The sequence below is a fragment of the Piliocolobus tephrosceles genome, chromosome 8 (assembly GCF_002776525.5).
Source record: "Piliocolobus tephrosceles isolate RC106 chromosome 8, ASM277652v3, whole genome shotgun sequence".
Taxonomy (NCBI): Eukaryota; Metazoa; Chordata; class Mammalia; order Primates; family Cercopithecidae; genus Piliocolobus; species Piliocolobus tephrosceles.
Window position 1 is genome coordinate 109,891,007 of NC_045441.1, and position 19,340 is coordinate 109,910,346.

Below are 19,340 nucleotides of genomic sequence, written 5' to 3' on the forward strand. Positions count from 1 at the left end.
TCTTTACTTTACAGTCTGAATGCTACAATTCTATCATTCCACAATATAGTTGGGAACTCATGGCAACATAGCTTTCCTCAAAAAACCCTTCCAAACCCCCAGGACTTACTGAAGATACTCATATGCATTTAAATTATTGAGAATGAAATACTGAATTCAAAGAAATCTAGGGACTAAGGTGGGAAGAGAATTCTGGCAGTAACCAGCCCCTTGCATTAACACGGGAGAGCTTTGGCTTGGCATTGACTTTCATAAGTAATTGAGAGATTGCTGAAGGCAATATGCAATATCCTTGAGTTACATGCTATATGTCTAACTATTAAGGTGAATTTACTTTCTTCTGGAACACCTGCACTAATCACTGGTATTGGGTAAAAGACAGTGAAAAGTTTTTCTTTGGTTTTTCTGGAAGGAAACACATTTACCGCCTATAATTAGACTTGGGCAAGAACCCTTTGGGGTGCTTTCTTAGAATTGTTCTTTATTAGAGCACAGGCTACTTTCACTTACAGGCTGAAAGGTACATATTTCAGTGCAATAACTACATTAAATTATTTTAATAATCTGTAGTAACTCATAACACGGTGTTGTGGTATAGTGACAGATATAAGGCTCTTTAGGGTCCGTGTGCACCTCATTTTTCAAGTGGAGCTGTATTTCATTGTTATTAGCATGCCCTTTTATTAATGGTTGCTGCAGCAAATATATTAACAATCAAAATAGAAGCTGGACAACCTAATGCCAATGCAAGGCAGAAAACAGAGAACCATTCGGTGATTCAATATGTCAAGAGGAGTGTGACTTTTTGAACCACACAGCTGGGAGAGCAAACCACCTTTTCGCATTGAAGCCCTGCTTGTTTCCGTTTGTCATTCAGTGTTAAAATTTATTACACATGCCTTGCAATATCTGCTCTGCTAGTCTCATTATTAAAAATCAGGAAAACATATCTACACCATATTAAATGGCACTTACCTCAGCCTTCAGAAAATATTTACCCCCCAAACCTCGAACCATCAAAAAAGGAATCAATCATGTCCTGTAGCTAGGTAAAATCAATTATATGACTATTCGCCATAGGTAGCAGGTAGTCCTCTCCAGAGGGAAATATGATGGTTATGAGAGCTATTTTCAAGAGTCCCAGCTTATACTATAGAGATCACAGATATTCTAAGTGGAATTGAGATGTTTTGTAAAAGAAGGTGACTAATACATGCTAATGTGACTTAATCTCAGGTTGTGGCTTTCAGATAAATAAAACTTTTATTATATCCATTTTATAGTTTAGGAAAATACCTTCTCCATAGTTACCCCATTTATCTTCTAAAGCTTCGTTTGGGATTTAGAAGCCAGTGCCCACATTTAGAGAGATCACATAGAGGAGGAAATTCCCAAAAGCTTAAGTATGTGGCACTAGTCTTATTTTTTAAGGAGAAAGAAGAGACATTTTATGAGGTGGTCTGTTACGGGCAAGGCATGGAAGATGGGGATGATAGTATATCAGGTAACCAGACAGTATTTTGAAAGCAACAAGAGAAATAAATTGTCTAGGTGCAGAATTCATCCTGGTATAACTTGGAAACAATTACATTAACTTGTTGACTGAAAGAAAACAAATCACAATCTGCTTCATTTCAGAAATAATTTCTAAAGCAAAAATATGACTTTTCTAAATATTTGTCGTTTCTTATTCAAACACATTACTAAATAGCTAGATGTTCCTTTATTTAAATTAAAAATTTAGCACATTGACTGGTTTTTCATTTTACCTCCAGATGGTTTGGTACCATGTAGATATAGCCCTAAGATGTTTTCAGTTAAGTGTTTAGATGAATCACTAAAATGTTATGTGTGAAGTAGTAGCACATTTCAAGAGCTGGCTTTGTAACAAAACAAATTTTTGATCTTGGGCCTCTTCTTAGAAAGATTCTTTTTACAGCTATCACAAAATGAAACAAAATCCAAATCTAAGTGGTGACATCTATATTTCCTAATGTGTTGCTATTGAAGTTTCTCTAATTTTTGTGTGGAGATAAATCAAGCAATGTCTACTAAGTACATAGGCACAGTTTTTATTTGGGGTAGAGAGATTGTTACCTAGGAAGGCAAAACTCTAGAAGCTAGGGTTTCTTGAAGGTTATGGGTTGTTTGACTCTCTTTAAAGTATTTGCTTTATAAAAAAATATTTATAAGGATGAGACCTAATTACCTTTGTGTTTTCTAAGGCTAATTCTAGAATTCTGGAGGTGCATTCTTGCAGGAATATTTTTAGATTTGCTAGTTCTGTCCTTGTTTCTCTGCCTGTGACTGGTAACTATCTGTTGAATGAGTAAATTACAAATGTTTCTAAAAATTGTTCTGTCTTACTCTGACTCTTTAAAGCCAAACAGGCAAATTTTCTCCATTTCTCTATGACCATGGGACATTTTGGTAATTTTATGTTCTTCTTATAAATGGTCTTGCCCGCTGCCTTTCCTGTTCATCTATGAGCATATTTAGATGTCCACAACTCTTAAGATGTAACTTTCTCTCTAAGCAACTAATTGTAGAAATCTTTGGATAGCTTCATTGGAATTTCTCGATTATTTCCAAGATGAGCTGCTTTAGGCCAAATTCAGCCCTCCCATAACCAACACAAAATCATCACTGACAGTCACAATAGTTTGCATAAATGTTTGAGAGGGAACATGGCCTTCTGTGAAGAATGGAAAGAAATTGTGTAGCATGAGTGGTTTAAGTTCTGAGTACTTTGGCAAAGTATCCTGCTTCATCTGAAAACAAATCTGACGGAAGTATGAGTTAGAATCTCTTATTTACCTGAGGCCTAGACTAAGTTAAACTAGTTCTGCTTCCTCCAGTCCTGTCACCCAGGCTGGAATGCAGCAGCAAGATATTGTCTCACTGCAACCTCCTCCTCCCAGGTTCAAGTGATTTTCATGCCTCAGCCTCCCAAGTAGCTGGGATTAAGGGCATGTACCACCACACCAATGGGGTTTTACCATGTTGGTCAGGCTGATCTCGAACTCCTGGCCTCAAGTGATCTGCCTACCTCGGTCTCCCAAAGTGCTGGGATTACAGGAGTGAGCCTGGCTGTTGCCTCTAGTTCTGACCTCCTTCCTCTCAGCAATTCTACAGCTCTGAAGAAGCTAATAGCGTTAAGATTAAGTTACAGTATTTTATGAAAGAATCCCCAGCTTTGATGGATATATGTTCTTTAGGATCAGTGGTCGATATTGCTTCCTTTGATACGTGATCTAAAGGTTTTATTCAAATATGTAGACACCTTATTAGATCCAGAGATGATCATATTATAAATGAGATGCATATCTAATTTGAAATCATTGCAAAATGGTTGTAAGCACTTTGAAAAAAAATCCTGATATGTTTTAAACACTGAGAGCCATGCATAATATAGCCAGAGATTACTCGTGCTAGATATTTGCAAACTCTCTTTAACAAGGTCCAGTTTCTTTAATTGATTCACTGCGAGATAATCTAGGTGAAGTCTTAAAATTCCATGAAGCTGAAATTTATTATTAACCTTTCAAAAATTCGCGATGTCATATCGAAACTCCAAAAGGAATGCAGAAGAATATAGTTCTTAAACTAGAGAATAAAATTGCAGAATATTGCAGTAAATTAACTTTAGGGATACTCTAAGAATGAGAGTACTACACCCTTGGGGGATTTTAGAGACATTCAGTTATGCATTTGGCCTCATAAAACCCTAGGGCTGTGAGGATTACATGATAGAAACACCCTCTGTTAAGCATTACCAAGTGCACAGTCCGGACGATTTTCTTAGGAACTGGGGGGGTAGGCAAAAAACAAGCATAAAGTTTCCTATTTTGGGGGTTTGCACATAAACTGCTGTGTTATCAGTCAGATTTTCTAATAGCAAATGGGCTGTGGTAGTTCTTGGAGAATGCTGATAGTGCCAGGTTAGCAGATGGGCATTATTTGAAAATAAAATATGATTTTCAATTAATTTTCTTTGTGCATTAGCTAGTGAGCTACTTTCCATATTCAGAACTTTTAGGAAGTTTACTATGTAATTAGAACATGTTTAAGGTTCCTGTTAAGGAAGAAAAAAACCTCTATGTATTCATGGTTCCCACCTCTATCCCCCATAGCTATCCTTATTGCTTAAAATGTAACTGGAAAATAATAAGTACCCACTACAAGTTTATCCACTCATTCATCATAACGAATGGACAGGGCCCGCAATACACAAGGCACCAAGCAAGGTGCAGGGAATATAGGTTAGTTTCTGCTCTTATAGAATTTACAGTCTGTTGGGAGGAAAAATGTTGAATTTAGTCACAGAGTGACTCAAGGCTGAGTAGCTGAATGGAAGGTGAAAAGTGGTGAGTGGAGATTTGTCTCTGCTTCTTAACTAACACTTACGTGGTGTTTTTGCAATGCTGATCATCTTTTGCTGAGAAAAGATTTGAAGATTCTATCCTGATGATCTGCTCAAATTCTTCTGGAGGAAGCCCCAGAAAGACAAGGAAAAATTCAAAAGAGACTTGTGGCTCCTTCTCTCTCGTCTCTTAGAGACAAAATCTGAACCTGGAGGATGTGCTGTATTGAAGTGATGGACAGAGCAAAGAGTGAAAAGACAACAACCTGGGGTTCTACTTCTTCCTTAAAAGGAAGCCTTGTAATTCACCTCTTGTAAGCCTCTAGACATGTTCCTTGATTTCTCTAGTCCTCACCTATAAAACAGGGACAATGACGCCCAACAGAACAAACTTCTGATGGAAGAAAATGCAATAGAAGATAGGCAGGGTCTCTGAAGACAGGGTGAGGGAGCTGTGCATGAGTAGAGAGCCATAGGGCTGGGTGAAGGCAGGAGACTTACTTCGGAGTAGGACCCTGCCAAAGAGGCTGTGATCCCTGTCCAGAGTGTTGCAATTCCAGCGGTGCTGGCGGAACTGGTGCTGGCATTCCGCTGTCCACTCGGCCACGCCCTGGCTAATGGCACGCATCACATCTGGATGTCGGTGACACAGCTGCCGCTGGCTGCTCACCAGGCCTGGCACATTATCGCACATCACCCTGGAGGAGCCACCTGTAGCTCTCATGTACCTATAAGGGAAAAACCAACACAGAGGTGAGGGCAACGTGAACAGAGAGGCCTGACTCGGTGTTCCTGGGAGACTAAGGAGTTCAAAGCATTTTTCAAATATGAATTCCTTATCCTTCTGGTGATATTAGAAAGCAAGGGTTTTTACTTTTTAATGTAGTGGAGAAACAGCCAAGGCAGGCAGGCATAGTGAATGATCTTGCAGAAGTCATCCCCAAAATGCTGTGATGACTTCTGTTGGACATAAAGCTAGGTCCACTAGATGACGCTCTGGGCGGGGGGACAGAGGTGAGGTCAGCATCTGGGGAAATGAATGATGGGTAAGAAGCAATGTGTCTTAGGGAGAATGTGTGGAAGACTTTTCTCAAGAAGGTTCAGATCTCAGTGACACAATGTGTCTGGACTTGGCTTTGGGGGAAGCTGACCTTAGAAGCTCTTCGTTCCCATTTATTTGACAGAATGTCTTAAGAACTGTCTGTATCTGTCTAATCAACACCTGCTGGTATCTGATGTTACACTCTCCTCACAGACAGGCTGTTCTTTCCTTACTGAAGAGCCTTTTAAATATTTCCATTTTGTAGCTCCTTTTGGCTTTTATAAAGATCCTTTGGAAAAAATTCTTTCTATTGTTATTAAGGACACTAAATGTTTGGAAGAATCAAACAGTGTTATAGCTCCATAAAGTACTTTTTGAAAAGAAACTTTAACAAAAAATTACATCATCATCTCTACCCAGATGTTCTCTATTAGTCGTGAAATGTTTAGAAAGGTACCTTTTATATAACCCAAGCTGCCATAGGTGTCTTTTGAAGCGATCAAACAAGGAGAATGTCTTTTTCTTGTATTTTCATTATTTTATATGATCATAAAATCGTTACAGCTGTGACTTCCAAAAAATATATTTAAGTGACAGCTGAGAGACAATGTGACAAAAAGCCTGAGCAATAAATAATGTTTATACACCCATGGAAACAGAAATAGTCATTTTATTGAAAAATGGTCAGTCTGATAAATCAATCTTTGATCCTGTGTCAGCAATGTCAAGGCTAAACGCCTCCCTGTTCAAAGCCGGCTTAGGAAGGAATTGAACCCCTCTTCCCATCAGCGCATTGCCTTGCTCCTTTGAAGAGCTCCAGTGTCTTCCTACAAATTTCCCTGCTCTAGTCTGTAATTGAGCTGGGACCCCTTACCAGATTCTTTAAAAATTAGCCCACAATAACGGGTCTCTCTGAATCAATATTGTAATATCTGTTCTGAAACTTTTAGGTGCAAGGAAATTACAGGGCTATCAACTCTATCTCTTTCCAAGACCAGAAAGTCAGCAGATGAAGAACAGTTTATAGATGGGGAGGGAATTTGCCTTTGGAACTTTTAGCGACCTGTTATGGTTCAACATTCCATCACTATGCAAAAATAAATAAATTGCAGACCAAAGTACAAAGGAAAGCAGCAAAGTTACTCTTTGCGGGGACGGTTGTGAACAGGGTAACATCTTAAGAGACAGACTCCGGGGTTGTAGCTTTGCATTAAAGCCACAGTCTCTACCTGGAGGCAGCAAAATGTTCTTCCGCCCCACTGGGGTGAACCTGGAATGTGGAAGGACGGGAAATAATACAAAATCACACGCTTTGGGTTCTACAACTCCTGACTGCCTGAATTGGCCCGTCGATTTACCTTGAGGCAGTTTTGGGAGGGGGGTGGGGCGGAGGCGGTTGCAGTTTTCAAGGTGAATTTATACACGCACACACACACACACACACACACACACACACACACACACACACACACGTCTGTACTAGAGCTGGAGACCGGGCTAGCACGTCTCTCAACAGGATAAGAAATTGGCTGATTTTGCTGTCGCTCAGCTGGATCCAAATAAGCCAAACATCGGAACTCTCATTTGGTGGGGGAATGTGGTTTTATGGAGTTGTCAAGCTGAAATGATCTTCCGGGAAAAGAGAAGGGGCTCACCATGGGGCGATAAGAGGGCAGTAGCCAGGGTTCGGGCCAGAATCCGAGACTGCTGCGGCCGCGGGGAAACACAGTCAGGAAGGGTCTATGTGGCCAATGAGGTCCCCACTCCGATCTCCAAAATCCCCCCGCGGTCGCGCGCGTGTACTTACCACCATGAAGAGTTGACCTCGGGGGTGAGCCAGGTCAAGAGCAGAGGGAGCCAGAGCCAGATTCCACCGAGAGGGGCGTTCATATTAACCCCCTTGCGTCTGCATCAGGTCAGACTCCGTGTGCGGGCGCCATGCGTGCCCAGAGCAGAAGCGCTCAGCTCCGGGAGCGCCTCGTCACGGCCGCCGGCGCCTCGCCGCGCCCCCGCCCCCCGCTCGCGTCTGCGACGAGTGGCGAGGCTCGCTGATAAAGTTTCAAACGATGGGCCCGGCGAGCGATAAAGGCCAGCCCGGGCCGCCTCGCCCACAGCCCAATTCCCCAGGCGCGGCGAGCGCCTGCAGCCCCAAAGCTCTGCGCGCCTCCCGCGCGCCCCTGTCCGCCCTGCTCCCCTCCGGGCGCAGCCGAGGGAGGGGGTGCTGCGCCTGGCGGGGGTGGGGAGAAGCGCGGAGTTTTAGACAAGGGTGCACGAAATGATGGCAAGAGATGTCTGGGGATGAGGTGAGGCCGGGAAGGGGGAACACCGCTGCGTGGTTACGAGCACACGCGAATACAGGCACCTTTAGGGAAGCTCCGGGCCAAAGAGCATCCGTGGGCTCTAGGAGCGCGCGTTCCGGATTGCCGAGGCCATCCGCTGGCAAACAAGTCCCTGAGCGTGCAATGTGGAGCAACGAGGAAGGGGGCCGGGGGATAAGGACATTACTATGCATGGGATACAGGAATCCAGAGATGATTCTCAACTCATTGCTTCGCTTCTCTCCCTGACGCTGGGATGAAGGGCTAGCACTTGTAAATTTGGAGCTGCCGCGTCTATGCAGGGCAAGATTAGGGAGGGGCCAGGCCTCAGCGAAATGACCTGTTGGCTTTGATTCCTTGGTGCTGGGCTTATATACAGAGCCCATAGGGAGGGGAACTTGGAGGGTACATGACCCTCGGGACCTAACCTAGCAGTATCTGCCAAAGTACCCAGGAAAGATGCAGTTTTTACGCACATCCAGCTCCTCTCCGGAGCTGCGGAGCGCAAAAGATCACCTAGAGAGGAACCGAGGCAGCCAGGCATTCGCCGGGGGTGTGCGCCCTTGCACCTCCCGCCGCCCGGGCGCTCAGCCTGTGCGCTTTGTGGAGGTTAAGGGACCCTCGGTCCTGGACCTGGGCCCCCGCCCAGCCAAGAGAGAGGGGCTCGGGCCCGCGGGTGGAGCATTTTGAGCAGTAGCTGGCTTGTAGCAGCGCCGTTTATCACCGGAAAGGAAGGAAGACCAGGAACTCGTGGCGGCCGTGAACTGTTCCATTGCTCTTTTCCTGGGGTGGAGGGACTCACTGCCCGCCCGAGGAGCGTGCTCTGGGGAATAGAGTGTGCGCCTGTGTGTTTGTGTGGGAGGCGAATTGTTCGCAGGGCGTGGGGGAGGGGGTGCCGCCCAGATCGGAAGGACGGGCTCTCCCTCTCTCCCGCCCACCCTCGGGCCTGGGCTGGCCAGAGCGTCAGCCCTCGCCGGCCGCTAGCGCGGTGAGAGGCTGGACGAGGCGAAGCTCAGAGACGCCAAAAACCTGAAAGATGCTGTCATCGCCACCCCCTTCCCCCACGCTGGTCCCTGGCAGGTCCGGCCCCTCCCAGGCTGACCCAGATACATCCCCGTTTGGGTCCGGAAAGGGAGGGGAGGGAAACAAGCACCGCGCCACCCACGACTCGGGAAGAGGAGGGCTCCTCGCCAGGGCCGCTCCGTATCGCTGGGCCGCGACCCAGGGAAGTTCTGCTTGGTCTGCGTCGCTCGGGCGGGAGGTGCAGGGAGGGTGCATGCGGCGGCAGGCGGCGGGGCGGGGGAGAGTTTCTGCTCGCCGTGTGTGCACGCCGGCCGTGGAGAGGGTATGATAGGCACCGGAGAGCAACACGTCTCTCATGTACCTCCATGCTTCTGCTCACAAACCTCCTTCCCCCATGAAGCAGGGGAATAAACTAAAGCTTACCTCCACCCTTCTTTGTCCCGCAGTTTCTTGAAGTAAATCCAGACACTTGGGAAAGAAAAGGTGGTTGGCTCCGAGGAACCATAAACATTGCCAAAATCCAAAATTTCACTTCTACCGTGAATAAAGTAGGAGTGTGGATGTGTATGTTGGGAAAGGTAGGCAGTTGTATGATTCTCTCATGGAGAATACGATTTGAAACCACCTAAAAGCTTCAACTCAAGTTCCACCCATCTCAGCACATCGTGTCCTCGCAGCTAAGGGGTGTTAGAAGTACATGGAATGTGACCATCAGCTTACAGGCCCTTCCTCTCCGCCCAGGGAATTAGTGAGTGGCCAGGAGACCTGCCCTTCAGTTGATGGTGAGGCCAATGGAATGACCTAAACCTGAAACAGACCTCCTGGAAAAGGAATGGACCATCCCCAAAAACTAATTAAATCCACGCCAGAGGACCTCATCCTGGGGCAGGAGGAGGAGGGGTGCCACATGTCTCGCAGAGAAGAAATTGGTTTTGGTGAAAGGCAAAAGGCTGAAAATGTTCGAGTGAAGCTAAATCCAGATGTGAAAAAAGGGTCCACCCAAACACCCCTTCCTGACCTGTCTAGAGGCCGTCTGGACTCAATGACTTGTCTCTTCCAGATCTGTGATTCCATTTCCCTCCCATTCTCCACCCCTTTCACTTATGAACCGTTACTTAGCTCCAGCATAACTTCTTGTCGTGCCAAGAAGGCCTTTACTCACTCCTTGTCTGTAGTTATTCTCTCAATGGACCCCTTCACTTTGAAGATAAGGTGTTCACTAGTAGACATAGTTAGGAAATGCTCAAGAAAGTTAGGAGGAAAGAAGGTTACAGCAAACCTTACTTCTTTTGCAATCAAAACTACCATCCTAAAGAAGAGTTAATAAATAATGAAGTAAATTGCATATGACTTCAGCCTAGCTATAGCAGATGATGAGGTAAGGAAAGAAAGGGTCAGAGTGTCTTTAGATTTATTAATTTAAACATCTGATTTTTGATTTCTTCAATGAGAAATCTCAGAATTGACTGTAAAATTCATTTACAGTATACAGAACCCAATTCTGTTTCTGGAGCTTAATGTTAGTTTGCTTATAACTTCAGTATAGCACTGTAGCCAAATGAGTCAGTCTATTTTCTTAGTTAGATCCATTGTTTGTCTAATCTCCCAGGGCAGTGTAAGAGAACTCATTTACTACTGAGCCATCTCCACCCTTTAAAAATGGAGAGTTACTTCTCAACCAAATAGTCATTTGTCTTGCTGTCTGAACTGGCTTCTTCCTCAGGCAATAACTCCTAAGATAGCCACTCACTAACCAAAGGATAAGTGATAGTATCAATCATTTAAATCTCAGTGTGCCTTTAAATTAACGTGTACCAAAGTCTTTTGCTTCCAGCCATGACAGAGTAACAAGTACCTGAGTAGCTCTCCTTCTCAGGTATTGGACAGTAGGCCCCACACAGCTGTGATCCTTGAGAGAAGGGAAACATATTGGGTTTGCTCCACAACTATCCTGTGATTGTCCAGGTTTTTCTGCTGAAGAGAAAAACATTTTTCTAGAATGTAGGAAGGTAGAACACGAGGAAGGCAGAAGTTTCAGTTAATGGGGGAGAGACTGGAGTTTTGGGTTGTTGAAGCAGCTGAAATTTCTGAAGATAGGTAGTTATGGAAAAGAGACTCCCCCACAAGTCTACATGGAGATTCACCACCAGTCCTTGGCCAACAGCTAAGCTGAATTAGACATGACAAAACTCTGCAAGGCCTAACAGAGATTACCTGCTACATGTAGTGCATTGTTGAGAGACATTGGAGTTCCATCACAGCAGGGTAGAGAGACCTCATTGAGCACTTCAGGGATTCAATTGAGATGCTAGAAAGGCCTTGCCTTAAAAGCAATAATCAGGCGAAAAAGCATGTCTTAGAGCAAAATTCAAAATCTTGTTTCTCCATAGCACAAACTGTAACAAAGAATAATATGAAATCAGACAGGACCAGGGAAATTGTAAGAATGAAACAACACCCATTAAAAGAAAACAACATGATACAGACTCCCTACAATGGATAATTAACAATAAAAAATTTAATAGGCTGGACATGATGGTGCACGTCTATAGTCCCAGCCACTTGGGAAGCTGACAAGGGAGGATCACTTGAGCCCAGGAGTTCAAAACCAGCCCAGGGAAATATAGCAAGACTCTGTTTCTAAACAAACCAACCAGCAAACCCAACAAACAAATATAGACAAGTGAAAAACACACAAAAGTCACCTATACTGAAGAGAAAGCAGTCAATAGAAACTGATCCTGACATGGCCCAGATATAGGAGGAATTGGCAGGAAAGAAATTTTAAAGTAACTATGATAAATATGTTCAGGTATTTAAAGGAAAATGAATGAGCAAGTGGAAAATGAACAAATAGAGAATCACAGTAGAAAAATGGAAGCCAAAAGAAAGAAATGAAAATTCTAAACCCCATTAGTACAATTATCTAATTTGCAAAATTTGTGCTTTCTGAAATGGAATTCCAGAAAGAAAGCAGAAAGAAAATGGGGCAAAAAAATATTTTGGAAATAATGCCCCAAATTTGGCCCAGATGATGGGAAGCATACATTTACCAATCTAAGAAAGGTGGAAAATCCCCCAAAGAATAAATACTCAGCATATCACACTGGCACACACCAAACTATTTAAAGCCATAGATGAAAAATCTCTAAAGCAGCCAAAGGAAAAAGATATATTAAATATAGGAGAACAAGAATATGAATTACACCTGGCTTTTAATCAGCAACAATGGAAGTCAGAAGACAATGGAATGACATCTATAACATGCTAAAGAAAAAAAAACATCCACATAGAAATCTATAATCAGTGAAAATACCCTCTGAAAATGAAGTGGAACTCTTTTCTTGCTGCTTCTTCTTCACTTAACCTTAGGAATAAGAACCACATTGCATGAATAAGAGCAAAATGAAAACAGAACAGCCTGAATAAAGTCTAAAGCCAACCCTAGACAGGATCAAGATTTTCCAATGGTACTTTTTTTGCTATCCAAAAAAAACTCCACCCTCCATGTTTTGTTTTGTTTTGTTTTTTAAGACAAAAAAAAAAAAAAAACAAAAAACAAAAACCTCCAGGCTGGAGTGCAGTGGCATGATCTCAGCTCACTGCAACCTCTATCTCCCTGGTTCAAGCCATTCTCCCTGCCTCAGCCTCCCGAGTAGCTGGGATGACAGGTGCTCACCACCACACCTGGCTAATTTTTGTATTTTTAAGTAGAGACATGGTTTCAACATGTTGGCCAGGCTGGTCTTCAACTCCTGACCTCAGGTAATCTGCCCACCTTGGCCTCCCAAAGTGGTGAGATTACAGGCATGAGCCACCACATCTGGCCAACTCCACCCTCCTTAAAGGAACATAGTATCATTCAGGATCTCCACAAATTTTCAGCAAATTAAAAATTATTTTTTAAAACCCCAAACAAAACAAAACCTAGGGAAAAAAACAACAGAAAACAGAAATGGACCCACAGGTAATTTAGAGTTCTGGCTTATCTGAGAGGGACTCCAAAATAATTAAAAATGTTAAAAAAAAAAAAAAAAAAAAAGAACAGACAATTTTAAGAGTTGGAATCCAGACAGAAGATTTATCTAAAAATCCAGGACTACAGAGAGGAGAACAGAAGCAGTTACTGCAATTAAGAATTAGATGAGTTGAGGATCTATCTATAATCAGCAGAACAGTGGATTAGTAAGCCAGAAGAGAGGTCAATATTAAATATCCAGATTAATGCACAGAGAGTATTAAAAGAATAGAAAATATATAAAAGAAAAAGATAAATATGATAGAGTGAAAAGGTCTAACCTAATTGCAATTGGAGATCTAGATGAAGAAGAGAGAATGGGACTAAAGAAATATTTAAATAACTACCCATTGAGAATTTTCCAAAACTGATGGAAGAAATCAAACCACATATTCAAAAAAACAAAACAAACAAACAAACAAAAAATCCCTACAAACTTGTAGCAGGTTAAATACAGAGAAAACTATGTTCAGGCACATCACACATACATTTGTTTCTGACAAAGGCAAAAAGAAAATATTAAAAGTTACCAGAGGGGAAAAAACATTAATTTGAGGAGAGAAATCACAAGATATGGCTGACTTTTCAACAGAAACTATTGAAATCAGAAGATGGTAGAATGGCATCTTTAAAAAAGAGGTGGAGTGGGGAAGGATACTGCCAACTTGGAATTCTATAGTCATTGCAAAGATTCTTAAAAATGAAGACAAAATAAAGATACTTTCAAACAAAAGGTAAGAAAATCCCTTATTAGCAGAGTTGATAAGTATTAAGCCAGTTATTTAAGCTGAAGGACAATGATCCCAGACGGAATTATGGAATCAGAGTCCCCTGCTGGTTTTTGTGTTAATGATGTCATATATTTTCTTCTACACATTTTAAACTTTAAAAGATATTATAATCATTGTTTTAACTGTCAATACTATTTTATATTTATCTATTAATTTACCTTTCCCAATACACATATTCCGTTTTGCAATTCCATAATTCCATCTGGGCTCATTTTAAGTACTACTGAATGGTGGTGAGTCTCCCATTTTGCTTTTCTTCTGCTGTCCTGCAGCCTGGACACAAAGCAGCAAAACTGTGAAGTGGGAGCTGGCATGGACAGAGAGGCATACAGGAAAGGTGTCTGGATTAAAGGAGTGTGAAAGAGATTTCTAACATACTCACATTGAGTGGGAGTAGTTCCCTGGGTTCCTCCCTTTTAATTCTTTCACATCCCACACCCCTAGGCAAACCTATGCCAATGTTGGCAGCAGTGACAGTAGCAGCCGTGAGAGCCCACTGGGGATTAAAACTCTGAGAAATGGGAAACTTTTCCAGAGAAACTGTTCCCAAAAAGATGAGATGAAATTCCATAGCCTTTTTCCCCCCTCTTTCCTTCTGCCATGTGGTCGTAGACATGGGTGTAAGTACAGGAAATGTATGGCAGAGTGAGATGACTAAAGCCAAAGTTTCTGGCTAGAGGACCAAAATGAGGAGTCCTTGAAAATCAGAAAGTACTTAGGAAGTCAGGGGAAATGAGAATCTTGGGAAAGCAATCATATAAAGTTATATGTGAAGTCCTGTGCTTCCCCTGTAGGTTATGTACACATGGATTTGCCCCTAATGATCATATCAAAAACTTTCAGAATGGAACTATGGGATAGACCACAATCCAGGTCCAAGACAAGATAATGGGTTTTACACGTGAGACAGGCATGAATAGCATTACAAGGCCTTTGAAAACTGAACTAACATCAGAACCAGAACCCACATAAGACTGATCAGAATTTGTGGCCTGAACCCAATTAGGTTGATCATACGTCTAAACAAGAATATCAACATTCCACATAGATAGGATTTAAATAAGACCCAGAGTCTCTTAACATTCTATTCTGAATGTCCAGGATACAAGAAAAATTACTTGGCATACAAAGAACTAGGAAAATTGCAACTCGAATAGAAAAACAATAAAGAGACACTACTGCCTAGATGGCAAAGATGTTGAAATTATCAGACAAAGACCTAAAATCAGCTATGATAAAAATTCTTCAAGAAGTAAGGATGTATACTCTTGAAACAAATGGATAATATAAAGTCTCAGTAATTAAACAAAAAATTTAAAGAGGAAACACATGGAAATTTCAGAACTGAAAGATTTATTAACTGAAAACTCTATCTCAATGGATAGGGGTGATAACAAAATGGAGATGACAGAGAAAGACGTGAATGAACTTGAAAATAGATCAGTGGAAGTTATCTAATCTTAACAGCAGAGGAAAAAATATTGAAAAGAAATGAAGAGATCCTTGGGAAATCTCTGGAGTAATACTCCAAGGTACAACACTGTGTCACTGGAATCCAAGAAAGAGAGGGGAAACAGTCCACTGCAGCAAAAAATATTTGCAGAAATGGTTAAATACTTACTAAATTTGGCCAAAGGTATAGACCTAGAGATTCAAAAAGCTCAGCAAATCCAAAGAAGATACCTCCAAATAAATTAATGCTGAGATACGTAAAAATAAAATTGCTGAAAACTAAAGGCAAAGACAAAGTCTTATAAAGAGACAAAGACAAATGATTCATTACTTATGGAGAACAAAGGAGAATGATGATTTAAATTACTTTAGATTTTTCATCACAAATTATGAAAGCAGAAGGAAGTGGAACAACATTTTTTAAAGCACTGATAAAAAGAACCATCAGCTCAGAATTCTATATACAAAGAAAATATCCTTAGTGAAAGTGAAATAAAGACATTCTTAGATGAAGGAAAACAAACACAATTCATTGTCAGTAGACCTGTTCTAAAATACTTGCTAAAGGAAGTTCTTCAGACAAAAGAGAAATGTTATAAAAAGGAAACCTGTAAAATATGAAGGAAAGGCAAAAGAAATGGTAAATATCTGAATAAAAGTTACAGACTCTTCTAGTCCTCTCCAGTTCTTTAAGAAGGCAGAAAAGGGGAAACAGGATTGAAAAACCAAGATAACACATAGAAAACAAATAATTAAATGATATACTTAAATCTAAACATACCCATAATTATATAAAATATGCAAGATCAAAACACAGGTTTTTTTTTCAAAATTGATGTATTTATTATAATAAACACAAAATTCAGGAACAACAACAGTAGGTGGTATTTGGTGATAGAAATGAGACTTAAAAAATAGAAGTGGTATAAACAGGAAAACAGGCAGTAACGCAGTTAGAACCATGAGACCTCATTAATACTAAACCACAATCTATGAAGAGAGGAGATAAATAAAAGAGTGATAGCTGAGTTTGAAATGAGATATTACCACCTACCAACCAGAATGACTAAAATTTTATCGATCAGTCTGACAATGCCAACTGTTAAGATATGAAACAAATGGAACTCTCATTCCTTGCTAGTTGAAGTAAAAGTGATAAAGCCACTTTGGAAAACTGACAGAATCTACAAACTCTGACCACATGCATTCATATTGTTTAACAAGTCCACTCTAATTACATACTCAACCAAAATGCAAACACAACAATTTTAAAACAGAGATTTTCTGAATGGATAAAAACACAAGTAGGCCGGGCGCGGTGGCTCAAGCCTGTAATCCCAGCACTTTGGGAGGCCGAGACGGGCGGATCACGAGGTCAGGAGATCGAGACCATCCTGGCCAACACGGTGAAACCCCGTCTCTACTAAAAATACAAAAAACTAGCCGGGCGAAGTGGCGGGCGCCTGTAGTCCCAGCTACTCGGGAGGCTGAGGCAGGAGAATGGCATAAACCCGGGAGGCGGAGCTTGCAGTGAGCTGAGATCCAGCCACTGCGCTCCAGCCTGGGCGACAGAGCAAGACTCCGTCTCAAAAAAAAAAAAAAAACAAAAAAAAAACACAAGTATATGCTGTCTACAAGACATTCACTTCAAATACAATTATACAGGTAGGTAAAAAGGAGAAGTACACAAAAAGATAAATGACACAAACACTAATTAAAAGAAAGGCAAAGTTGATATATCAATATTAAAGTAGATATCTAACCAAAATAAAGGTTAGCTAGGATAATGAGGGAACATGACATAATGATAAAATGGTCAATTCACCAAGAAGACATACTGTCCCTAAATGTGTATAGACCAAACAACAGATCTTCAAAACATATGAAGCAAAAATTTGACAGAACTGAAAGGACAACACAGACAAATGCACAATTACAATTAGAGATGTCAACATTCCTCACTCAGTAATTGATAGAACAAAGAGAAAAATCAGGAAGACACAGAAAAACTCAACAATGCCATCAATCAATTGAAATTAGTTGACAGTTATACAACACCTCCCACTACAACAACAGAATATACATTCTTTACAAGTGCATATGAAATATTCACTAAGATAGATCATAGGCTGGGTAATAAAACAAATCTTAACAAATTAAAAGAATCAAAATCATTCAAATGGTTTCACGTTCATTACAGAATTAAATGATAAATCAATAAAAGAAAGAGAACAGGAAAATCTCTAAACTCTTGGAAACTAAGGAATACACTTCTAATAATCTTTGGATCACAAAAGATGTCTCAAGGGATGTTAGAAAATATTTAAACTGAATAAAAATGCATTATTGTGAAACTGTATTTAATATAGATTCTAAGAAGTCAAGAATACGTATTGTCATCTCCTGGGTAACCACTAAAACCTAACAGAATATATAACTGTTCCAGTTTTCTATTGCTGTATAACAAACCACTCCAAAACTTGGCACTTCAAAACGTCAATTTATTATTGTCTTTCACAGTTCTGTAGGTTGACCAGACTTAGCTTGGTGGTTCATGCTTGGGATCCTTCATATCGTTTCAGGGGTTGCAGCTGGGACTGGATTCATCCGAACGATTGACTGGGCTGGAGGTCCCATGTGGTTTTTTAACTCCTATGTCTTGCAGCTGTCATCCTCTTCGTGGCCTGGATTTCTTACAAGCTGGCATAGGACTCCAAGATGGAGGAGGTAAAAGTTGCCAAACTACTTAAGAACTACACCTGAATCTCATCAAAGCAGTCGCAGGACCTGCACAGATTCAAGAGAGTGAGAAGTAAACTCTGCTTCTTGATAGGAGAGTAATAAAGTAACACTAAAGGAGAGTATGTGGCAATAGGAAATATTATTGTTGCCATCTCTGGAAAACAGTCTTCTACAGTCTTCCCTTTGGACACAACAATTCACATTCCTTCCACATGGGCAAAATAAACCCACTCTCTCTCCCAAGTCCCCTAAATTCTTATTCCAATAAGGCATTGGCTTGCAGTCCAGGACCTTGTCATCTAAATCAATTACAAATGCAGATAAGGCTCCTCAGGTGCAGATCCTAAAATCTTTGTGAAAATGCAATAGGCATAGAACAGTCATCACAATTTTGGAGAAAAACAACTTGGGAGGTTTACATTATGAGATATCAAGCTTACTTACTATAAACTAATAATTAGGGGACGGTGATATGGCACAAGAATAGTCAAATAGGCAAATGAAACCTAATAAGAGTGCAAAAATAGACCCATATATAGGACCAACTTCATTTTCAGCAAAAGTGCCAAGCAATTTAATGAAGAAAGGAGAATGATTAAAGTTTTCCAATTTCTAATTTTAAGGGAAAAAGTTAGAGCTACTACTTCCCTTTAGACTTTCCATCTGGTATTAGGTTAAAATTTTAAGGATCATCACTAAAAAGAATTTTAAAAAGATGTAAATTTATAATCTCACAAAAAATGGAGGGGGAATAAAAAAACAAACTCCATACATTCAGTGGAAAGAAAGTAGGAAAGGAGAAGGGCTTAAAAGGAAGGCAGAAGGGATGTTAGAGATAAATGCAAATATACCAATAATCAAAATAAATGTAAACGAGTTGAACTTTCCATCTTCATTCAAAGACAGGGATTGGTAGATTGATTTTCCTTTAAACCAAGTTATATGTTATTCGAAGAGATATCAGAACTTAAGGACACAGAAAGGATGAAAGTATAACTATCTTAGAATCAGACAAATTAGATGTTAAGGCAAAAACATTGGTAGAGATAAAAAGGTTGGTGATATAATGATAAAATTGACCTGGAAGACAACAATAATTTCAATTTCACCTAACAATACAGTCTCAAATATTCATACCAAAAATGAACAGAAATACTAGGTAAATAGACAAATCCATTACCTTAGTAAGAATTTTAACTCATCTTTCTCAGTAATTGACTGTATCAGTTTGGTTTTGTTATGTCATACACCACCCCAAAATTTAGATGCTTAAAACTGCAATCACTTGTTAGCTCATTATATTGTGGGTCAGGAATTTAAACTGAGTTCATCTGGGTAATTCCTCTGTTGATCTTCACTGGGGCCATGCAAGTTTGATGGCCTTGCTCACATGTCTATGAGTTTACTGGAGTGATAGATAACTGGACCATATTTATCCGATTATCTATTAAGTTAATGGACCTTGTTCACATGATAGAAGATCAGAAAAGTAGCAAGGAAACAAATGTTAATGCACAAGCACTTTTCAAGCCTTTGCTTGCATCACATTTGCTAATGTCCCACCGGCTGAAAAAGGTCACATGACCAACCT

General features: G+C 40.8%; 1 protein-coding gene across 1 annotated transcript in view; it reads right to left on the bottom strand.

The window, feature by feature from the left end:
* The window catches only part of WNT2 (Wnt family member 2), a 46,074-nt gene extending 38,478 nt beyond the window's left edge, over positions 1 to 7,596 (bottom strand). The window contains exons 1-2 of the mRNA XM_023228217.2: positions 7,213 to 7,596; positions 4,865 to 5,091 (exon numbers count right to left, since the gene is read on the bottom strand). Of these exons, the coding sequence (XP_023083985.1) occupies positions 4,865 to 5,091; positions 7,213 to 7,295 (310 nt within the window). The 5' untranslated portion in view covers positions 7,296 to 7,596. The remainder of the gene's footprint in view (positions 1 to 4,864; positions 5,092 to 7,212) is intronic.
* Between the last annotated feature and the right edge of the window lie 11,744 nt (positions 7,597 to 19,340).